This window comes from Aedes albopictus, chromosome 3, assembly GCF_035046485.1.
Source record: "Aedes albopictus strain Foshan chromosome 3, AalbF5, whole genome shotgun sequence".
In the NCBI taxonomy this organism is placed as follows: Eukaryota; Metazoa; Arthropoda; class Insecta; order Diptera; family Culicidae; genus Aedes; species Aedes albopictus.
Window position 1 is genome coordinate 282,300,525 of NC_085138.1, and position 22,742 is coordinate 282,323,266.

General features: G+C 41.1%; 2 protein-coding genes, 1 long non-coding RNA gene and 1 other non-coding gene across 4 annotated transcripts in view; 1 reads left to right on the plus strand and 3 right to left on the minus strand.

Annotated features, from left to right (window-relative positions):
- LOC134292195 (uncharacterized) overlaps positions 1–20,059 on the plus strand; it is a 163,813-nt gene extending 143,754 nt beyond the window's left edge. Inside the window, exon 2 of the long non-coding RNA XR_009999516.1 lies at positions 20,021–20,059. This is a non-coding gene — a long non-coding RNA (uncharacterized LOC134292195). The remainder of the gene's footprint in view (positions 1–20,020) is intronic.
- LOC109418850 (matrix metalloproteinase-2-like) overlaps positions 1–22,742 on the minus strand; it is a 513,298-nt gene that overhangs the window by 205,650 nt on the left and 284,906 nt on the right. The window lies entirely within an intron of this gene.
- Trnar-acg (transfer RNA arginine (anticodon ACG)) lies at positions 4,730–4,802 on the minus strand. Its single transcript has one exon. It is a non-coding gene; the product is annotated as a tRNA-Arg (tRNA).
- LOC109401653 (serine-arginine protein 55) lies at positions 16,093–17,815 on the minus strand. Its single transcript, XM_019674226.3, has 2 exons — positions 17,659–17,815; positions 16,093–17,586 (listed from the first exon to the last, which is right to left on the minus strand). Exon 2 carries the CDS (start codon positions 17,380–17,382, stop codon positions 16,300–16,302), a length of 1,083 nt encoding a protein of 360 aa, XP_019529771.2. The 5' UTR covers positions 17,383–17,586; positions 17,659–17,815; the 3' UTR covers positions 16,093–16,299.

Consider the following 22,742-nt stretch of genomic DNA (forward strand, 5'->3'; position numbering starts at 1 on the left):
TCGACCATTTGTCCTTCGACCTTTTGTCCTTCGACCATTTGTCCTTCGACCTTCTGTCCTAACGCCGGTGCAGACAGGTGGCCAACTTTTCTGGGCCCATATTGTTGAGTTTAGCCACAGACAAACAGACATACTACTTAGAAGAAAATTGCTTCAAAAACATCGTTTGGCATCTCACCAGCACCCTCTATAATGCTCAATCCGAAGCATGCATTTGCAAGTGTTGTTTCCCTCGGCTCGATGTAACAATTTAGCAGGTGACGACTCCCCCGTGGCGTCATCCATTCATAAAACATGAATGAAAGTTCATGATTGAGTCATTTTATGTAAACATTGATCGGCGTCGCGTTCATTTCTCTCCAAAATTGAGAGGTGATGTAGGCACAGCAGCGCCACCATGACACATGCGAGCACAGTCCGAACCACACTTTATTTTCAAAATGACCGTTAAATCGTGCGATGATTTCGATTTGAGTAGTATGTCTGTTTGACTGTGGTTTAGCTGCGATACCATCCTTATTAGCTCCTTTGTTGATTTTAAGCTGATGAATGGCATCTATAACCTCCCTCAGTGTGGAAGTTGAATCATTCCCGTCCTCTGCTGTACTGGCGTAGTCGTTTCCTCCGTTGCCGTGGTTTTCCGTACTTACATACTACACGCCATTCAGGTGCTCATCGAAGTGCTGTTTTTACCTTTCGATCTTCTCACGTCCGCCCGTTAAGAGACTTCCGTCCTTATCCCAGCATATTTCATTGCATTGAGCCTCTGGTAGAACTTCCGTGTTTCTTGGGTACGGCGCAGCAGTTGCATTTCTTCAGACTCCGCTTCTTCCAGGCAGCGCGGTCTGCTGTTTCCGCTTCTGTTTGTAACGTTCCACGTTCTGCCGAGTTCCTTGCTGCAGCATTACCGCCCGCAATGCGTTCTGCTCCTCCAAAATCGCTCTGCACTCCTCGTCGAATCATTCGATCCGTCGACTTCTTTCCACGTACCCGATGGTGTTCTCGGCTATGCCGTTAATATCCGCCTTCACTATACTCTAGCAGTCCTCTAGTGGAGTCACATCGAGCTCACCCTCGTTTGGTAAGGCTGCCACGAGATTCTGCGCGTATGCTGAGGTGACATACAGTTGTTTCAGTCACTCTTGGTTGTACCGTGGCGGTCGCCGGTGCCGTACATTATTATGACGACGGAAAGTTGTGGACGCAGTTTGACCATCACCATCAGTGGTCGAATACGATGTTGGCACCACGATAGTTCCGTCCGGAAGTAATGTCCGAGAAGTACCTTCCATCAATCAAAACGTGGAGGATTTGCGATTTCGGTTGATGTGGTGATTTCTTGGTGTAATTATAAGGGAAGTTGTGTCAAAAAATAGGTGCTACGTATGGCCATGTTTTTGGAGGCGGCCTTTTCCTGGATGCATATCTGGGAAAATACCTGAAAAAAGTTTCTAAGATATTTATCTCCTTGAAAACCCTGAGAAACTTGTGGATGTAATTCCACGGAAAAAATGCTTTAAATTTTTTCGAGTGATTCCAGTAGGAAGCTGTAGAAAAATGTCTGAAGTAAACTCATAAAAATCCCTGAAGAGATGAATTTCTTAATGAAATCTTATAGAAACAAAAACAATCCTGAAGGAATTCTTTCTGTTATAATTGCTGAGCGGTTCTTGTAAGAATTTCCTGATGCATCAACTTCAAAATTTCTGAAAGAACCCCAAAAGGAAGGTTTGGATCCATCCTTAGTTATCTCCGCAGGAATAACTAGAGATCATTTTTTCAAAAAAAAAAAAAATAGCTGAGAGAATCCCTAAATATATGGCGTATTACAAGAACGAATCAACCAGGAAAAAATCCAATAATAATTTCTGAAAATGTTCCTGGAGAATTTATAAATTTCTGAAGAAAAACCCCTGAGGAATTTCTGAAAGAATCTCTGTATCTATGTGAACTATGTGTATAGTTTGAATAAATCTTTGGAAGAATTTCTGGAAAGAATCTTAAGAGATATAAAAATGTACGGAGAAAACCATTCTAAAGTAATTTCCAGATGAATCTTCAGAAGAGTTCTTGCTGAATTCTTGCCAAAAAGAAAGTCCTGCAAGAATGTCCCTTCCGCGATAATTACAAAATTATTTCGTGAAAAAAAATATGTATGGAATGATTTCTCTAGAATAATTCTTCATTAGGTGCAATATTGACGTCATTTCCAAGGGGGCGTACCAGTATAGGTGGCGCTTGAATTTGGAAGCCTTGAGTGACCAGCTCTGATTTTACCATGACAGAACTGACCCCAACTCAAATGGAATTAATCGACGCAGGAATCTCGTAAATACATACGGAAAGATTCGATGAGAAATTTCTAAAAGAAGTCCCAGCAGGAAACCTGACCTGAAGTATAGACTGTTTCAGAAATTATAAATACACTAACGATTTACTGCCATTTCAATTTGAGCACAATATCCAAAAAAGTTTCTGTGAGCTCTTATAGTAAACATGCTAACGAAGCAAATAATACCAATTTTGTTGATGTTTCTGATAAAAGTTAAGAACTAGGGCTCTGTAAACTAGATGATTAAAATTTGAAGTTGCACAAAGTGGTCAAAAAATGTAGCATAGTAGAAAAGAAAAACATTTCACAGATAAAATATTTAATTTCGAAACACAATAAAAATTGCTGTATCGATAATAAAAGATATTTCTCGATTGGTAAGAGTAATTTTTACTGGAATATTTGATCAAGAACCACCATTACGGGCCTTCTCAATACAAAATTTTTAGTTTCAAACTTCTTAACAACACCAGTAGCAACAAACGTTAAGCAAACGAATGTCTTAATTACTGCTTACTGCATTCGTTTTTATGGTATGAGAAGCTTTGCCATCTGAAGGATCGAATGAGCTGAAAAAATGAGTTTCTTTAGATTAAATGCGTTCAGAAAAGCTAAGAAATTGTGTGGTAGTTCTTATGTTCCGTAGAAAACCTTAAAAAATAAGAAACTTGATCTCCGAAAAAATGTTGTGGAAATGTCTTTAGCGATTTTTTTCCGAATTGTGATCAAGGCATTCTAGACAACTTGTTGAGAAAGCGAATGTGATAAACATTTAGATAATTTCTGGTATTTAATGAAAATAATGTTGAAATCATAAAAAACACATTTGTGCTAATTCAAATTTGAAAAATTAAGTTATTTGTTAGAGAACTCAACTGTTCTTTAAAATATCAAGAAAATTGAAAGGAAATATAAAAATATGGAGTACAATATGCTATACTCTGAAAAAAATTGGTAAAAATCATTAGAACAGTTCATTTAATTTAACAAACAAAGTGTATTTATAATTTCTGAAACAGTCTATAATCCCTGAAAAAAATTCAAGAGGAGTCTCTGAGAGAATCCTGGAGGAATTTTGTAAGCCATCCAGGAAGGAACCTAGAAAGGAATCCAGAAAAAAATCATGGAATCTGAAGGTATTCCTCAAGGTATCGTTAAAAAAAATCTCAGAAGGATTCTCCAAAATAATGTCGAGAGAAATCCTTGCAAGGATCCTGGGTGAAACTCTAAAGAAAACCGTGAAAAATGAATAAAAATTGCGAGAGAAATCTCTGAAGGAAAACCCAAATGAATATCTGATGGTACCAATTGTTCGATCGCCGTGATTTGATGTGATAATTTTTCATCGATTGGTTTTCGGGTAGAAATGATAAATCTCTTCAATATATCTTGTACCGACTTTTCGAACCCTCTAAGCAGAATACCCTCTTCGAATGAGTGTAATCAGTTTCGTACCTTTCAATTCCGCCCTGTATTGCTTATCCTTTGACAGATACGCGTATTTCGACTACCACTTGTAATCTTCCTCAGTGTCAGTTTGTCGTTTTCTTCATTACACCAACAAAGCTATATCCATGAAAATGTTTGACACTTCTCAGATCATTTTGACAGACCACACACATGCACGAAAAAGACGGATCATATATTCTACTTTATCGATCTTGTTGCTGTCCTTTTCATGCTCATATTACATCTGTCAAAATGACCTGAGAATTGTCAGTCATTTTGAGGTTAGGTTCGTTGGTGTAATAAAGAATAGTCATGTTCAGTGCTTGCAAAATGAAGCGTTTTCCCCTGGACGAAGCAAAATTTACTCCTCTTCGACTGACGCTGTTCAACCCAGAGCGGTAGCTGAATACATTCATTGGCTAACATGCTTCAGAAGCAAGTGGGAGCATGAGCAATCAATTTTATTACTGAGAGTGAGAAACAGTGGTTCATATGCGTGGTGGCTCTCTGAATCTTTCTCTTCGCCGGCGTATACGGCAATGAATATGCTTAGTTTTTATCCCGTTATTACAGTGCAAATAACATAAACTCAAATTAAATCGATTACAATAGTCACGTACAACATTCCCATACCAACAGAATGATTGTTTTTACAAATTTTGAGCAACAAATAAAACCACTGAATCATTTCCCCATCTTCACACTCACCGCAGCAACTGAGCATGAACGACCACCAGCCAGTTTGCTTCACAAGCGTACCGACCGATGAGGAACAGCAGTCGCAGTTGGTTCGGGTTTTCTTCGCTCCCTTTGCGCATTCGTTCGTAGTGGTTGCTGGCGCTGATGACTGGTCGTATTCTTCATATTCACTCAATTTCAAGCGCTGGTCATGTTTACTTATATGGGTCGTTAAGCTACGCTTTCTGCAATCAACTAAAAAAGTTGTTACGATCCTGCCAGGAGTCGAACCTGGAATCTTCTGATCCGTAGTCAGACGCGTTATCCATTGCGCCACAGGACCTTGTTGTCACAATTTTGGAAAATAAATTGTATAACTCTCAATTCAACATAAAAATAGATCATATTATCAAGCTAAAAATCAGCATATGCCATAGCTCAACCAAACTAATCTACGCGCCATTCGACTAATGAGAGACAGATAAGAAGTTTGCAAACACGTGCTCTGTAGTACAGACACACATGCGCTACTGCGACCGCGCATCGTTCTCCCCTTAACTTCGGTAAGTGTTGTTGGTGTTGTTAGTCCTCTACATTGGCAATTCATTCTGTTTGATCCGAACTACGAGAGCAAAGGCGGGAAGCCATTCGGTCTGGTCCTGCCTAGCCTACCATTCGACACTGAACGTTGTTGTGAATGCCTACATAGTGGATAGAGCGCAATTTGAAGATCGTTAAGTCGCGTAGATTCAACAGTAGGGTAGGTATGTATCCAGTAGTCTATACGTTTGGTGAAAGGGGCCAATGGACTCGCGCATATTGCCCGCCGATCATTACACCAGCATTGGCTCACTGAAAACAAATTATTCATATCGTTTTCCAAATTATTTATGACTGTTGTTGGCGCGTTCGCGGTCTCGTGTCTCCTCGACGGGAATTCGCAGATCAAGATTTGACTTGCGTTTGAGATGAAGCGGTTTTTACAACTTGAACTTGGATCAACCAAAATAATATAATATGCTTTCATTAGATTTTGGTAAAACATGATTCAGCAGGGGGAAGATTCAGCAAGGCAATAAAGGAATTGAAGGGGTAAGACATTTTTTTAGATTATCCTCATAAAATGATTAAGTTTTGTTGGATCATCTTTTTCGCAGTACATGCATTCAACAATTTCATCGCAATTCACATTGAACTTTCTCAGCTACCGCGGTACAGATCATCGAACCACAGACCCAAAAAAGCGTAAACTGCATACCATAAACACAAAATTCACGCATCGCTAGACGCCAGAACAAATATTGTGGTTTACTTACGAAAACCGTTTGGTGTATTGCTATTTATAACCTGACTGCAGCCGATGACTCGCGGTCGGTCGCGAGTAGCTTACTTCAATATTTATATGAGATGAGCATCGTTCTGTTTATTTTCCACTTTTGGTTTTGTCATAAATTCATTGAAATTTCCCCTGAATCACCTTCCCCGAAGAAGCACTTCTTCGTCTTCCTGGTCGCCAATCTGAGCTTCTTGCGCAGGCAACAAGTTTTATAATTATGATTGAAGATTTCACTCGTGAATTGAAATAGCATTCCGCTTTACAAAATTTGACCTTCTTGTATATTCACATTGGTTCTTCTCCTTTTTGACGTAACGTACCAGCTGGGACACAGCCTGCTTCAGTGTTCTATGAACACTTCCACAGTTTTTAACCCAAGGAAGTCAAGCGAATTTCCTTTACGAAAAGTTCCTGGAACGACCGGGAATCGAACCCGTCACCCCTAGCATGGTTATTCTGGATGCACACGCTTTTACACCTATATGGCAATATGGGCCCTATATTTGCCTTACATAATTATATTATTTGCTAAAAAAATTCAATCGCATTCAATCGTGCTTGATTCATTAGCAATTTAAAAGTTCATTTATATTTCGCATTGATTTTAAGCATTTATTTGATCTATTGACCAATCCAAATTCCTGTGTGGTAGTGCTTTGTGTTCAGATTTCCCGTGTTAATCTATTTATCTGTAAGAACTTTGTAAACATCTTTTGTTCTCACGTAGGATGGATATATATAGGCTATAGGCTTGCAGTAGGTTTCGTGAGACTTTTTTTGGACAACTCAATGGACTTATCCACCGATGAACCGAAATCATCGCGGTCCGAAAATTTTGACACTAGAGCGGGGCCATTTCCAATCAGAATTGAACGATTTTGATTGCGAATGGCCCCGCTCTAGTGTCAAAATTCCCAGACCGCGATGAATATGGTTCATCGGTGGATAAATCCATTGTGGTATATCCCGTGCCCTTTGTATGTCTTAGGGGGATTAGGGGCATAATGGACACCCGGGGCGAAATGGACACTCCTGTTTTTGCCGAAACCGTTGACTGGCGGGCGCGCTGATTCCTCCCTGGAGCCCTTTGCTATCATGTACTTTGTCTTCGACACATGACTAATCCGATTCGTCTGGCTTCACTGTTTAGTCGGATGTACGTTTCCGCCATCGTCTCAAATTTACGAGCAATAATATCAATATCATCGGCGAAACCAAGCAGCTGAACGGACTTTGTGAAAATTGTTCCACTCGTGTTTATCCCCGCTCTCCTAATTACACCCTCTAAAGCAATGTTGAACAGCAAGCACCAAAGAACATCACGTTGCCGTAACCCTCTGCGAGATTCGAAGGGATTCGAGAGTGTCCCTGATACTCGAACTACGCACATCACTCGATCCATCGCCGCCTTGATCAACCGTATCAGTTTATCCGGGAATCCGTATTCGTGCATAATCTGCCATAGCTGTTCTCGATCGATTGTATCATACGCCGATTTGAAATCGATGAACAAGTGATGTGTGGGCACGTTGTATTCGCGGCATTTCTGCAACACCTGGCGGATGGCGAACATCTGGTCCGTTGTAGCGCGTTCACCCATGAATCCAGCCTGATATTGCCCCACGAACTCTCTTGCAATCGGTGATAGACGGCGGCATAAAATTTGAGAGAGTATCTTGTAGGCAGCGCTCAGTAGTGTGATCGCGCGGTAGTTTCCGCAATCCAACTTGTCGCCCTTTTTGTAGATGGGACACACGATACCTTCCATCCATTCCTCCGGTAATACTTCCTCCTCCCAAATCTTGGTAATGACCCAGTGTAGTGCTCTCACCAGTGCTTCTCCACCGTATTTTAGAAGCTCGCTTGGTAGTTGATCTGCTCCAGCGGCTTTGTTGTTTTTCAACCGGCCAACCTCCTCCTCAATCTCTTGAAGGTTCACATTCGCCGTCGTACCAGTCGTTTCTGTGATTCGGAGTCGCGAAGCCTAGTGCTGTAGCCGAAGTACTACCTATGGTGGATCGGATGTCCCTCCAGCCATCTTCAAGTGTAGCTGCGCCAAGCTGCTCTTCCGTTGGTAGGGCCACTGCTAACTGCTGCGCGTAGTCTTGAGCCACTTTTACGTTACGAAGTTGTTCGATGTTGAGCCGCGGCGTTCGACTTCGACGCGTGGTGATAACTGTCGAAAGTTTTGAGCGCATGCATACAGCGACTAAGTAGTGATCCGAATCTATATTTGCACTGCGGTATGTGCGGACGTTGGTTATATCCGAGAAGAATTTAACGTCGCTTAGAACGTGGTCGATTTGGTTTTCTGTTTGGTGGTCGGGAGATCTCCAGGTGGCTTTGTGGATATCTTTGCGGGGGAAGAAGGTGCTTCGGACTACCATACCACGGGAGGCTGCAAAGTTTACGCATCGCTGGCCGTTATCATTCGATACGGCGTGCAGGCTGTTTCGCCCGATTACCGGTCTGTACATTTCCTCCCTTCCTACCTGCGCATTCATGTCGCCGACAACGATTTTCACGTCACGCGGCGAGCAACCATCGTATGTTTGCTCTAACTGCGCGTAGAACGCTTCTTTCTCGTCATCGGGTCTCCCTTCGTGTGGGCAGTGGACGTTGATGATGCTGTAGTTGAAGAAACGGCCCTTAACTCTCAACATGCACATCCTTTCGTTGATCGGCTGCCACCCGATCACACGTTGTCGCATCTTGCCCAACACTATAAATCCTGTTCCCAGTTCATTGGTGGTGCCACAGCTTTGGTAGAAGGTAGCCGCTCGATGCCCGCTTTTCCACACTTTCTGTCCAGTCCAACAAAGTTCCTGCAACGCCACGATGTCGAAGTTGCGGGGATGTAGTTCGTCGTAGATTATCCTATCACATCCTGCGAAACCTAGTGACTTGCAATTCCACGTTCCAAGTTTCCCATCGTAGTCCTTATTTCGTCGCGTGGGTCTTTGCCGATTTTATCGAGTCGTATTTTCTCCTATGTTATTCGCAATGGGGTTTTTAACGGGTGGCTTATTGGGCCTACGCCAACACTCCTGTCTCGCCGGAGGGCCATCGTGCCAGTTCTGTTTAACGTCCCAACCAACACTGGGACGACCACGCTGATGGGGCTACCACCTTGGATCTAGCTGGGCGTGGTGCAGCGTTTCTTACTCAGCCGCTGGATGCCAGAACAGACGCTGTTTGAGCCGCACCTCCTTGGTGAACAGACACTCGGATCGTACCTCCTCAATCTAGCTGAAGTCAGAAGGACAACAGTGCCCAGGCTGCACTACCAGCTAAGCACACAACTCTTAGCTGGCGGTCTTTGTCATCGCTTGACCCGTGGAAGCATGAGGTAGGAACTTGTGAGGACCAGAGCTATATTGGACGCTCTCCTTATCGACTCACCGTTTTGCACCGTTTTTTGCTCCAGTTATATGGCAGTTATTTATTCCTGCTCGGGTTGCGCCTGAGGGCTTCGCACATATTTTCGGGGTTGAGGAGACGGTCGAAAGCTTTTTCGTAATCAATGAACACCAGGTAGAGAGACTCTTGGAATTCATTGATATGCTGCAGGATGATACGAAGCGTGACAATATGGTCCACACAGGATCGTCCGGCACGGAATCCTGCTTGCTGCCGCCGGAGAGTTGCGTCAATTTTCTCATGAACCGTCGTTGGGGGTGACAATGGATCAGAGATTGAGTCAAAACATAATCTGAAATTTCTCATCAAATAATGCGAATATCGAATCAAAAATTGTATGATGTTATCCACGTGGTTGCCAGTAGTCTCTGTCAAAAAAATAGGTTTCAAGAGCAATTCGGTAATTTTTGATAAATAATCGAAAAAATCTTGAAAATAATACACTGGAACCTCTTTTTATGCACATGGCTGGGACTGCATAAATTAAAAATATGCATAAATTAAAAAAGGCATAAAAAGAGGGAAATTTGTGCATAAATTAAGTTTGGGCTTTAATTAGAAAATCTAATTCGCGAGAACAGATCTTGCTCCTGGGCAGATGAGGTGGGGCTAAGGGGGTTTCCAGAATGTTCCCAGAGAGCCCAAAAAAGGGGCTTCAGGGGCGTTTTAAGGGGTTGTTTCGGGGGATTTGAGGAGCCTTACAAGGATGTTCTGTCAAGATTTTTTGTTGTTTTCATGGGATTATGGAGAATTCTGGGGTATTTCAAAAGTATTGGGGGCGTTCCAAGGGGCTTTAGGGGCAATTAAAGGGATCTCAGGAGACTTTAAAGGGCGTTGCATGAGGTTTGAGGGGCGTTTTAAGGTGTTTCAGAGTCTGCTCTGAAACTTTCTGAAATGCCTCCAAAATCCCCCTTGAACCCCCGGGGATCCCATGTAACGCACCTGAGAGGCTCCGAACACCCCGAAAACTCCTCCGTAACGCTTCCGTAACGCCTCTGAATCACGCCGAAAATGCTCTGAAACATTTTGAAATGCCTCCGAAATCCCCCTTAAACCCCCTCGGATCCCATGTAACGCACCTGAGAGGCTCCGAACACCCCGAAAACTCCTCCGTAACGCTTCCGTAACGCCTCGGAATCACGCCGAAAATGATCTGAAACATCTTGAAATGTCTAAAAAAAATCCTCCTAAACTAAAACCCCCAAAAGTGCCTCCCCTTAAGACCAGTGTTGGTAAAACTACACTCAAAGCTCACTCCTGCGTGAGCAAACTCATGCGCGATTCTGAATCGTTTTCTCACGCGCGAGATTTTCATGCAAAATCTCGCTCTCGCGAGTCAAGCGGCGAAATCTCATTCGCTTGTACAACGATTCCAAATCCATTTTAACGCCATTCTTTGTTGTTGCATGCGAGGGTCGGTCTTGTTTTGTCATATAATTCTAAAAACTTCGTTGTAAATAATAAGAATACCAAGAAATAACGGAATGAGTAAAATCACGAGTCAACTTATGCATGATTTTTTCGGCGGTGAGTTTGGCGAGTCAAGAATCGCGCGTGAAACAACTCAACTATGAGATTTGAGAATTTGTGTTTTTTCCAACACTGCTTAAGACCTAGCTTAAGACCCACTCGGAGCCCATGTAACGCACATGAGACCTTCGGAAACACCCAAGAACGAACCTGTAACCTTCCTTTGCTTCTTCTTCTTCTTGCTTCTGGGTGCTCTTTGTATTAACAAGAGCGAAAAATGGCGCAGCGAACTAGCGCTATATTGCCAGTTAATTTTTGGTTTATACTCAATTAGAGTTTACTTTCTGGTGAGCACGCCGCGAACACGACCGAGCGTGTCGATCGCTGCAGTCGTACTGCCTTCCTTTGCTCTCCTATGTGAACATCTCCCGGTCGCCGTTGCAATAGTTCCTGTCATTATTGAATATTCTTATGCACAATATTGGTTCTGAGTAGCTTTCCCTCTTTTTATGCAGGGCATAAAAAAGGCGCATAAATTAAAAGTGTATAAAAAAAACATGCATAAAAAGAGGTTTTAGTGTACCGTTTTAAAATTCCACTTTTGAGGCTCGATGTAACATCACACTTTTAGGCGGATTGATACTTTTTAAAATCTGAAGCTCATATCCATCAAAAAATATATTACACAAGTTTACAAAATAAAACGAAAGTCGTGAACTTCTGTCAACGACCAAAATTTTTGAAGCACAATTTAGTGCTGATTTCGTAACCGACCTTCAAAAAATTTTAAGTAGAGCAGTTTTTGAGTTTTAGCTCAATATCGAGTTTTGAAACTTTTCAAAATATGTAATTTACTAAAATTCAAATATATTACGTTTTGTTCAACCAATTTTAAATCTTTTTCTATAAATTAAAAGCTGAATACAATACCATCCGATCATCTGAATACAGGTTTTGCGTCAGATTGATGAAATTCAAGATATTGGCGAGTTTCAGGGACAATCTTCTTAAATTTTAGCAAAATTCCCAAAAAATTTTAAAGAAATGTATTTTTTTTTTTCAATAAGAAAACCCAACTTAAAAATTCTTTCTCGACGTTTATTTGACATATCATATGTAGGCAAGTTACAGTAAAAATTTTAGCTCAATCGGAGCATTGATTACGGAGAATGAGATGTTTGAAGTGGGGCCGGATCATAACGTCCGAGGCCATAATATCCGGGTCATTATGGCGCGTTTTTTTGCGAAATAACGTCCGAAAACTTAGATGCGTCATAATATCCAATGTGCCTTCTTACCTAGGACTTAGTGGCGCACCTATACGTTTGGACATTATGCCCCAGAAAAACGCGCCATAAAGCCCTGGGACATTATGGCCTCGGACGTTATGATACTGCGCCGTTTGAAGTGAGCGACTTTGCTTAAAAATAGAACAAAAATCGATTTCAAATCATCAACCTTGTATGGAAAGTCGAAAAAAATTCCGCTCTACTGTATTTTTTTTCCTTCGCGTTTTCGATCTCAGGGCATGATTCTACACCAAAAATGATCATCAGCTTACCGAGTTCAAAAATGCTGTAAACTAGTGTTATTGGTAAGTAGTATCGAATCGACCTTGACCAGAACTTTATTAACTTGCTTTGTTGTCAATGCGGAACAAATTCGCCGTAAAGTGCAGCGAGCTCGTGGCTCATCCTTCTCCGCCACACACCGTTCTCCTGCACACCGCCGAAGATCGTCCTTAGCACGCGTCGCTCGAGAACTCCGAGAACTTGCAGGTCCTCCTCGAGCATGGTTCATGCACAGACAAACAGACGTAACTCTTAGAGGAAATTCATTAAAAGTTTTTGCCCGGTGTCATTTTCATGAGCACACTGCCACCTGTTGGTATAACCGCGCGCGACACTGTCGGCCATGATGGATTTGGATTTGACGTTTTGCTGACACGCACACCACTACACAAATTGCCTGTAATCTTCGTTTGCATCATTCAGCAACGTGTACACTGGCAAACGTCAAAGCGATCGAACACTAGCGCATCTGGTGGAACAATCGCGCAAAACAAATGAAATTTGAATTGATCGTTAAATGCATGTGCCAAGCCGTTTTGAAGAGTGTTACGTCTGTTTGTCTGTGGTTCATGTCTCGTGTCCGTAGAGGACCACCGGTCTTATTAGCGTTTTGTACATGGTGCATTTGGTGCGTGGGTGAATCGTTTTAGACCGCAGCTTCTTCTATAAGAACCACAGATTGTTTTTTTTTCGTACATGTGAAGAATGTATCTCTACAGAAACTATTGCCAGTGAACTAACATCAATATTAGAAGCGAATGATAAAGAATCGGTTTTATTTCAACAATGGCTAACCACTAATCGATGCAATTTGTGAACTATTACTAAGACGATAGACGAGTTTGTTACGTATTTTGTAGAAAAAGTATAACTCGTGATTTCATTTATAAACAATAATCTTCATTTTTGCGGGATGAAAAAGACTCTCTTAAACAGGGTGAAGTATTAATAATTTTCAGAAAATTATTCATTTATCATTCAAAATTCAAATTACTACCTACTACTGAATATTGGAATCAACCGTTAAAAAGGTCGATGGGAACCGATGAGAGTATGACATCTGCTTCTCTATGTAAAAAGTTTGCTTTTTGCGCACTTTTTGGTTTTAAATTTAAGTAATGTCAGATGAATATATTGATTCGAATAAATAATTGTAAATGGACAGGTTTTTCGAATATTTACATAAGAAATAATAGAAAAATGTGCTGTTTTACTGATGGTTCAGAGGAAATAATCATTCTCAATAAAATTTTAACAGAATTCCACAACAATTTCTGAAGAAATTTATATTCTATTTAGTTAAACGCCTAGAAGTTAGTAGTAAAGATGAATTTGTTTCATCCTCAACAGTTAAAGCAAGAAAAGCGACAAGTTTTTTTTTTTGAAGAGTGACCAGGTGGAGCTGCAGGACAGCTGATAGCAAAGCCTGGACCCTTTCCCAACTTTCCCCCTACTAGGACCAATACTCACAATGGACTAGACGATGTCGTCAACTTGAGCAAAGTGTGTAGTAATTAGCATTGGGTCGTAGTAGTTTTTAAAAATACTGTTTTTAACTTTTCCCATCGCACTAGTGTTTTGATCGAATGGAAGCTCCAAAGATGATTTGATAATTGGCTTCTTTAACGGTGTTGAGATGATCCGATATTCTGAATCTGCATGTCAAACTGAGCCGAAATCCAAATTTTCATGAATTTTGGTGCCCGGGAACCTATTTAAAAATCAATTTGAAGTTTGTATGGGAGCGATTCGTCGAATGACCCCTCGTCGCGTTTTGTACTAGGCGGAGCTGTCAAGCAGTTGCCCAGCTGTCAAAAGGTGATTTCAAAAAATCTCTTTGAAATTGATTTTAGGTACTAAGATAACGTTCTAAAAATCTGAAAAAAAACCATAGTGGCTCAGAAAAAGGTGCTCTTTCGTATAAAAACATAAAATCGATACATTTTTCTAAATTTAAAAACCCAATTGAACAATATTTCAATAATCGAAAATCTCCGAGGTCACTGGACAACATTCAGAGATAAAAAAGGGTGTCTATGTCTATGTTAACGCCTTCAGAGTACTATTCTTAAGAAACAGACGCGCCAACTTGTTCAAATTATTGGGGGGGGCAAAGCCTAGTTTTCCAGGTTTTTTGTATGGGAAAATCGAAAAATCGTCGTATATTGGGGGGGGCAAAACCATGCTTGCCCCCCCTAAGTTGGCGCCTATGTTAAGAAATATACAAAGAGCAAAAACAAAAAAAATGTGTCGTAGCTAATGTTTAAAGATTTGATATTTCTGAAAATTATTCGAAGACAGCTATACCAGAGCTAGCGTTTTTAGCCGATATGGGCAACTAGTTTTTCTGACAGCTTTCCCAAACAATAATCAGATAATATCCTCAGTTATTTTATAATACATTCTGAAAATTGTGTGTTTATTTAAATAAAAAATGATGTTAGATAACACTTTTTGAGCTTCCATTCGATATTGTAAAGAAATTTGTCAAACCCTATTTGTCAAAATATAGTCAATAATGTATCAAATTGTGTTTCTAATTTCGCTAGTCGTCTTCTGCATATCTGTGATCATCTCAGTCCAAAGTAATATTATACCCATCGTAACCCTTTACATTGTCAACCGTCCTAAGTCCTAACTAAATTCCTGCTTTTTTGATCAGTGAAATAATACCGTCTAAGATATAAACACAAAAAAGTTCAGTCAACTGATTTTTGTCAAAAATAAAAATGATAATGATTATTTGTTAACTTTTATAAATTCACAAAACCCATAAAAATAAAAAATACAAATATAAACTCCTATGATCAACAGTTTTATCTTTACCTAATCAGTCCATAATTTTCTAATTGTAATGAATCTAATCTGTAAGGCTGTAAGTCAACTTATCCTAGCGTCCCCTGTCCTGTATACTAACGAATTCAAGTAACGAATGATGAGTGTAACGCAGAGACCTCCTCTACCCACTCTTGCGTTACGTTAAATTTAACAATTATTGAGAAAATTCAAAGAATGCAAATATTAGGTCTATGCAAGCTAAATTATAATTTGTTTTTGACTTGTGATAAATGCACGACGGATACTCCTTTGGTTCCCATTAGCACTTACGGCGATTCCTTCACTTGCGCTCAACTCGTAAACTAGATATATCTAGCTCAAAGTCCAAGCGGTGGTGAATGAACTGGCGCTAAAGTGCTAATGGATTAAGCCCTCCCATCGCGTCAAGATCGAATATCCAGGGGGAGGGAAGAAAAGCGACAAGTTTTAAATATTCATTATCATTAATAATTGGTTCTTTCTCTTTTTACTTTCAGGTATGTAGATTGTGAGATTACCGAGGGCCGCATAGATCTTCTAAGAATGGATCCTTCTGTTTTATCTAGTAAAAATCAAATTGTTTGAATATTTGCCTATTACCTACTCTTCACAGTATCTTAGGTAAGCTATTTGATGTGCATTTTTGTTTCTATAAAACGACATTTTTCTGTATTCGCATACGTATATTCTAAGAGTAAATTAACAAGAGCAACGAGTTGACATTCCTTTGATTTATGCCAAAACTAAAAAGTTTACGATTCGATTGATCATGAACAGAATTGGTGCAGCCAATGATTCGACTCCATTTAGCCAGTCTCAAATAGCTAAACTAGTCGAAAATTGCCACGATGAGCTATACCGTGTTAGATAGTTAACAAACAATGAATTACACGTTTCAAAAGTTTTGTTTGAAGAATTTTAGATTTCGAGTGAAATACAATTATTGTTATTTCTGAAGGGTTGATTGATTAAAGTTTCTAGGCTTTCTCAATATTCAAACTTGTTTAAAATCATCTAAATCGGTTTTCCAGTTTTTTTTTATTATTTCATTTGGATCTCAAACCTACAATACAGAGTAAAAGAAAACATGCTTCCTTTTAGCTTGGTTATGTGTATTTCAAATCAAAATATTGTTATACATCAGTAGAATTGTTGTTCAGTAAGTTGTTTGTTTTGTGTAATCATTATTCAATAAAAGCTTTTCCGATCGCTCTAGGGTATGTCATTCAATCTTCCATACTCTGATCGTTGTTTCCGGCCGAAGCCGAGCGGGACCGTCCGCGGTTGTCTGGCGAGCGGGAGCGGCTATCGCGCGACCGGGATCTGGAACGGGAATATGATCGGGAGCGGGACCGGGAACGGGCATCCTTGGACTTTGATCGGGAGCGGGAGCGCGAACGGGAACGATCTACCCGGTCGCGGCTCTGAGAACGTTCCGGCTTCTTGTCCTTGGAGCGGGATCGGCTGGCCGAACGGGAACGAGATTTTTCCGGCTTTCCAGAATGGGACCGGGAACGACGCTCGTCACGAGTGCGATCGCGGCTCTTGGAACGGGACTTGGACTTGTGATCGGCATCGCGGGATCTGGAGCGGGAAGCATCCCGATCGCGCTTCTGCGAGCGAGACTTGCGGCCATTCTTCGACTGAGAACGGCTCTTTGAGCGGGAGCGGGAACGAGACCTGGAGCGAGATGCCGATCGGGAACGACGTCTGGACGGGGAACGGGAGCGACTGTCCGAGCGGGAGCGGCTACGTCCTCCGCGACCGCCACCACCACCACGTCCTCCACGGTCCTCTTGCAAACGGATACGACGTCCGTTAAGTTCCGTGTCATCCAACTGCTTGATGGCGGCCTTCATTTCGGAAGCCGTGGCAAATTCCACAACTCCCTCGTTCTTGCGGTCCCTATGGGCATCGGCGTAGGTTACCTCTCCAGCTTGGCGCATGTAATCCTTCAAATCCTGCCAGCTGATGCGGGATGACAGATTTTCCACTATCAAACGATGCTTGGTGCGCAGTGGCGGTCCGAAGCGGGAACGGCCTCCACGACGTTCGCGGTCACGGCGTGAGCCGGAACCACGGGCAGTACCCCGGGCCGGTTCAATCGTCACTCTCTCGCCGAGCAGCTTCTTGCCATTCATCTCGTAGACGGCATCGTCCGCGTCGCGGTAATCTTCGAACTCAACAAACCCGTAGCCCTTTTTGATCAGAATCTCCGTAATTCTGCCGTAGCCTTTGAAGAAGCGTTCCAAATCGCGCTCCCGGACATCATACGGAAGTCCTCCGACGTAAACACGGGCACCACTCATTGTTTCGTAAAATACTTATCGTTTTTGTACTCACGCAGTCACAAATTGACTGGAGGAAGGAAAAAGAAGCGCACTCCACACACTAAATTGTCCGTCCACACTGCTTGACGAGGGTTGGCTTGGTGGCCCTTTTTGCTTCGCACTTTTGCACTGGAAAAACTCACGCCTTCTTCCTCACTTGGCGGACGACAGTTTCTTCTGGTGCTGAAAAACAAATTAACGATACGAGCGTTAGGTAATAAACACTTTTTGTAGGTATTTTATCGAGAAATTTACCGGCTTGGTGGAAATTATTCTCATCGTTTGTTGGTTAGAAGATGGTACCTGTCAGGTAAAGGGGGCCGTGTTGCTGGTTTGCTCTCTGCCTGCGTTCAAAATGGAGCGCGAGCTGTCAGCTTGTGTGTTCGACTGATAGGTACCCCAGATTACGCTTGTAGTGATGGCAGCACGAACGGCAATCGTGACGTCAACTGATGTTTGCATAAGATTTTAATTTGATTAGGATATGATATTTAGCACAAATCAGTTGAAATTGTGTAACAGAATGCAAACCTGAACGAAAATCATCATTAATGAATGCTTTTCATGCAAAATCATTCGAATCAACATTCGTCATTAGCGATAACCACACGCTCGGACATGCTGTCAGTTGAACCTTCAGCATCGTTGATTTTGCTCTCTGCCATGAGGCAGCAAACGGAGCCCGCATCGATACTGACACCAACACTAACGCAAATCTCACAAATCGACACAACGCTGCACAGCTGGATTTATTTTATTTACTGCAGGCAAAATTATTCAAATTAGAAAAAAATGCAAGTTTCTTTCATCGAATAAATGAATTTATTTCGATTTTTTGATGATGACAAATGAGTTCGATAATCGAGGTGCATCTTCTGTAAACCGTTCAAACGTTGAAAAATAATGAACTCATGCAAAGGTCCGTGCAGGTATTGTTCGTAGAGTTGAAAATCGGAATTGTTGATACGCGAAAATCGATTTTTCTCCTAAACCGTGCGTCGGACGTACATCGGACATAGTGAGCTGAATAGAGGTCCAGGTCCGCTGTCTAGCGTACTATGTCCGACGTTAGGTTTCCCGTATGGATTTGGAGAAAAGGCTATTGTCGTGTGTGAGGAAACTTCGGCTTTCAACCGCGACGACAATAATATTCGATTAGGAGTTTCATTTTATGGGTAAGGGGGCTGGGGGGTTGACATGCTTTGTTTTCTTCGTTATCGAGCGTACTTGCCGGCCAAAAAAATGGCTGTATAATTATTATAGACTGTGTACTGTGAAATTTCGCCAACAAAACAATTTTTTGCAACTTCTCATCGTAATAGGCCATTTTACCTCACGCAAATCTGACAGGAAAAGGCCTACTTTCCCACACCAAATTAACAGTGCTGTATGGTTCATTACAGCACTGATTTGCGTTGCGTAATGAACCATTACAGCACTGTTTTCAGTTTTGATCAACTTATTGATGCTTTCTGGACGCAGGTTTGAAAAATTGTGACAACTGCACAGTATAACCTGCTATGATCGACTTCCTTAATCATGACTATGAACATCAGTGTGCAGTCTGATGAAAAAGTTTAGTTTAAAACTATCCTCAAGTGGTAATTTATGAAGGTGCAAAAAACGTTGTACGCAACTCGGTGCAGAACTCGATTTTTACAGCACTCGTCGTAATTATCCAACTCGGCAAGCCTCGTTGGATAAATGTACGACTCGTGCTGTAAAAATCTTCATTCTGCACCTTGTTGCGTAAACTACTATTCCACCTGTCTTAGAAATTGGGTTTTTAAATTAAGAAAAATTCAATGATTTTCTATTTTTAAACAAAAGAGCACCTTTTTCTGAGCCGCCATGATTTTTTTCAAATTTTTAGAACTTTATTTTGGTATCTAAAATCAATTTCAAAGAGATTTTTTGAAATCACTTTTTGACAGCCGGGCAACTGCTTGACAGCTCCGCTCAGTACAAAATGCGACGAGGGGTGATTCAACAAATCGCTCCCATACAAATTTCAAATTGATTTTTAAATAGGTTCCCGGGCACCAAAATAGATGAAAGTTTGGATTTCGGCTCAGTTTGGCATGCAGATTCAGAATATGGAATTATCTCAACACCACTAAAGAAGCCAATTGAATAAAAATTTTACCTATTTAAAGTTCCAATCCCATAGTGATTGTGTTTACCTACTTGGTTGCAGTGATGCCACATACACAGATTTACCTAGAATTACACAGATTTTTTCCCATTTTTGCCTACAGATATCTGTGATCACAGATCAAAGATTTTTTAAGTAAAAAAGATTTTTAAGATTTTTGAAACAATGGCACAATGACCTTCGTAAAGAAACACTTTTTTTGTTTCTCACTTTTTGTCAATTAGTATTTATGGAAACGATGAACACAACTTCGGTTTTAACGAAGACGGCTAATAACAAGACAGACAGCTCCCACCCTGTTTCAGGCGACATGGTTGAAACGCCCTCAACGATTCACAGGAACATTAAAATATGATTGTGTGCGTGTACATGCAAATACGTACACGGAAATGGTAGCATCGCATGCACACTCATTCATGATGTTGTTCCCTGAAGTCGCTCGTGGCGCTAGTGTGCTTGTAGCTCCCAAGGTATATGGAGCAAGAGGGTAGATGTCTGTCTTGTTATTAGCCGTCTTCGGTTTTAATCTTTAGCTGACTGGGTTTTGTACCTACTCGATGTGACAAATCAGCGAAAGCGAACTTGACTCTGATCCCCTGATTCGCGCCCCTTTTTGCCAACTGATGTTGTAACGGTAATAATACCTTAACCACTTTCAAAAATGTATAGAAAAAGTAAACAGCTCATTAACTGTAGGAAGAGTTTAGCGTTCATTAAAAATTAAGGGGAATCGGAACTCAAATTTAAATAAGTTGAATATGTATTGATTCTTGTATGAATTAAATTTCCTAGTGAGAGGGCCTCAGGCGCATTGTTCTCGATGTTCTTGTGGTTTCTGATGATCTTCAGATGCAAAGCAGTATTTTGGTATATGGTTTTATTCCAATAAAATTATTTTAGGTGTATTTTAGGTGACAAAATTATGAACATTTTTTTCTCATTCAAGCAAATTGTTCAAAACAATTCGATTTTTGAGACATTAATTAATCACAGATTTTTACAAAGATTTTCTGGAATTTCCTACAGATGAAAAAGATTTTTTTGACCAAAATCACAGATGAAAACCGAAAAAAAATGTGGCATCACTGCTTGGTTGCCTGGAACGACGATCACCAACACATTCTCGCACAGCGACGAGCGCGAGTTTGCTTTCTGCCTTTCTGTCATCCCCCGGCGTGCGTATCGTTCCTGCCATGAAAAATACCGCCTGCGGTTAAGTTTCGCTCATGCGCGACCGAAAGAAACGTTTAACGCAATGGGAGAGGAAGTTGTTATCAAAACACTTTGCTGATAAGAAACGTTCGTCAGTCGTCATCGTCGTGGTAACGACTGCTGCAGAGATGCCTATTGCGGGAATGCAATCCTCGCACAGGGCATCGGCCGTGTATGCCTTTCCTCCTGCGGGATTAAACATTTATTAGCGCAGCTATACATTTTATTGCTAGAAGTACAATATTAATGGAAATCAATTTTTGCGGTGGGTGGGAGAAGTGTTCCCAAACGATGTCGGTTCGGGTGGTGGAAGAAGCCGGCTGGACAGAGTGCGGTGTGGTGGTGTTTGTGAAACTCACAGGCACCGCGAGCGAGCAAAAGGCTGTGTAATTTTTATTTCGCCCGATTTCGCCGGGCCGCACTCTGCGCGGCTGCCAGTAACACAGTGGTGCTAAAAACGAGACTAGAAAAATAAAAACTTGATACCTAAAAATCATAATATTATAATATAATATTGAGTATATTATATATACTCAACGAAGTTCCAAAGAGCAAATCGCCTTGAGCTCTTGGATGCTTCCACAGGGATTTTTTTTTCAAATTTTCTGAAGAGGTTGTCCTCGAGGAAGACTGTACAATCACAGACAAACAGACGTAGCATTCTGCAAAAGAGCTTGGCGCATGTATTTAACCCTAAAAGGGATAACTTCATGGCCTCAGTTTCGTCACCTCGTTGAGTGTGTTCCATCAAAGACGAGCTCTGAAAGGCGCCTGGGGTCCTACACTCAGCGAAAAAGACTAACGAAATTCATCAAAATACCTTATGAATTTTTGCCATAACTCATTCTAATGGATTACATAAGAATACCTTATGAAATGTAGTTTCCATAAGTTATCCTTATGGCATGACATAAGAAAATCTTATGAAAATGAATTTTCATAACACTTTCCTCATGGCATTCATATAGTTCAATTATGGCAAAAATCTTATGAACTTCCTACGGTTTTTTAGTTGCGTGTATGGACCCCAGGTATCCCTTTTAGGGTTAAAGATGAATTTAAATTTCCGCGATCCTTCCCCCAGAGGCGCTAGTGTGCGATCACTTTGACGTTGATGGATAGTGCACATGTTGCTGAATGGTGCAAACGAAAATTACAGGCGATTTGTGTAGCAGTGTGCGGCAAATAGCAATATTTTATGGCGTACAGTGTCACTTACTTGGCGTATACAGTCACTTAGCGCTCTCAGAGGTGCATGCCATCTCTGCTAAGGGGTATCAAATCCCGTGATATCAGAGACAAGCAGACGTAACACTGATAAAATATCCATCCCATTTATCTCAGGGTCCTGATTACTTACAGTGTTGGTGTGCTTGGTGATATCCTTAAGCTGGTCAAGGACCTACAGTTGATGGATAGTTTGATTGGAAATTCCGCCAACAGGCGGCGCTAGTGAGCTAGCAAATTTTATTTTTCATATATATCAGGATCCTGATTACTTAGAATGATGGTTTCTTCGGAAAAGCTGTGTGGTAAGTCTAGGGCTTCTAGTTTTTATCATTGGATGCGAAATTTCGAAATATGGAGCACTATAATTACAAATTTGCAGAAGCTTGTAGATTATTTAAATGTTTAAAAATAAGTTCAACAAGCTTCTGCGTATAGAAGATGATTGTATTTAGAAGGTTGTATCGGGGATACGATAAAACTATGATACAACCCGAAATCCTAAGCCGGTGTGCATACGAAGTATGTAGTAAATACAAACAAAATTTGGTTTAATTCAACCGGAATTTCATGTTGATTTTGGCACAAACGCAAGATTAGTTTGATTTTACTACCGATGGTAGTTGAAAACAACTACCCAACTAACAATCACTAATTTAACAGGCACCATTATGACGAATTAATTCAGCATAATGTTGAATAACATCTGAATTATTTTCACGTACAACCTATTGTCGTAACCACT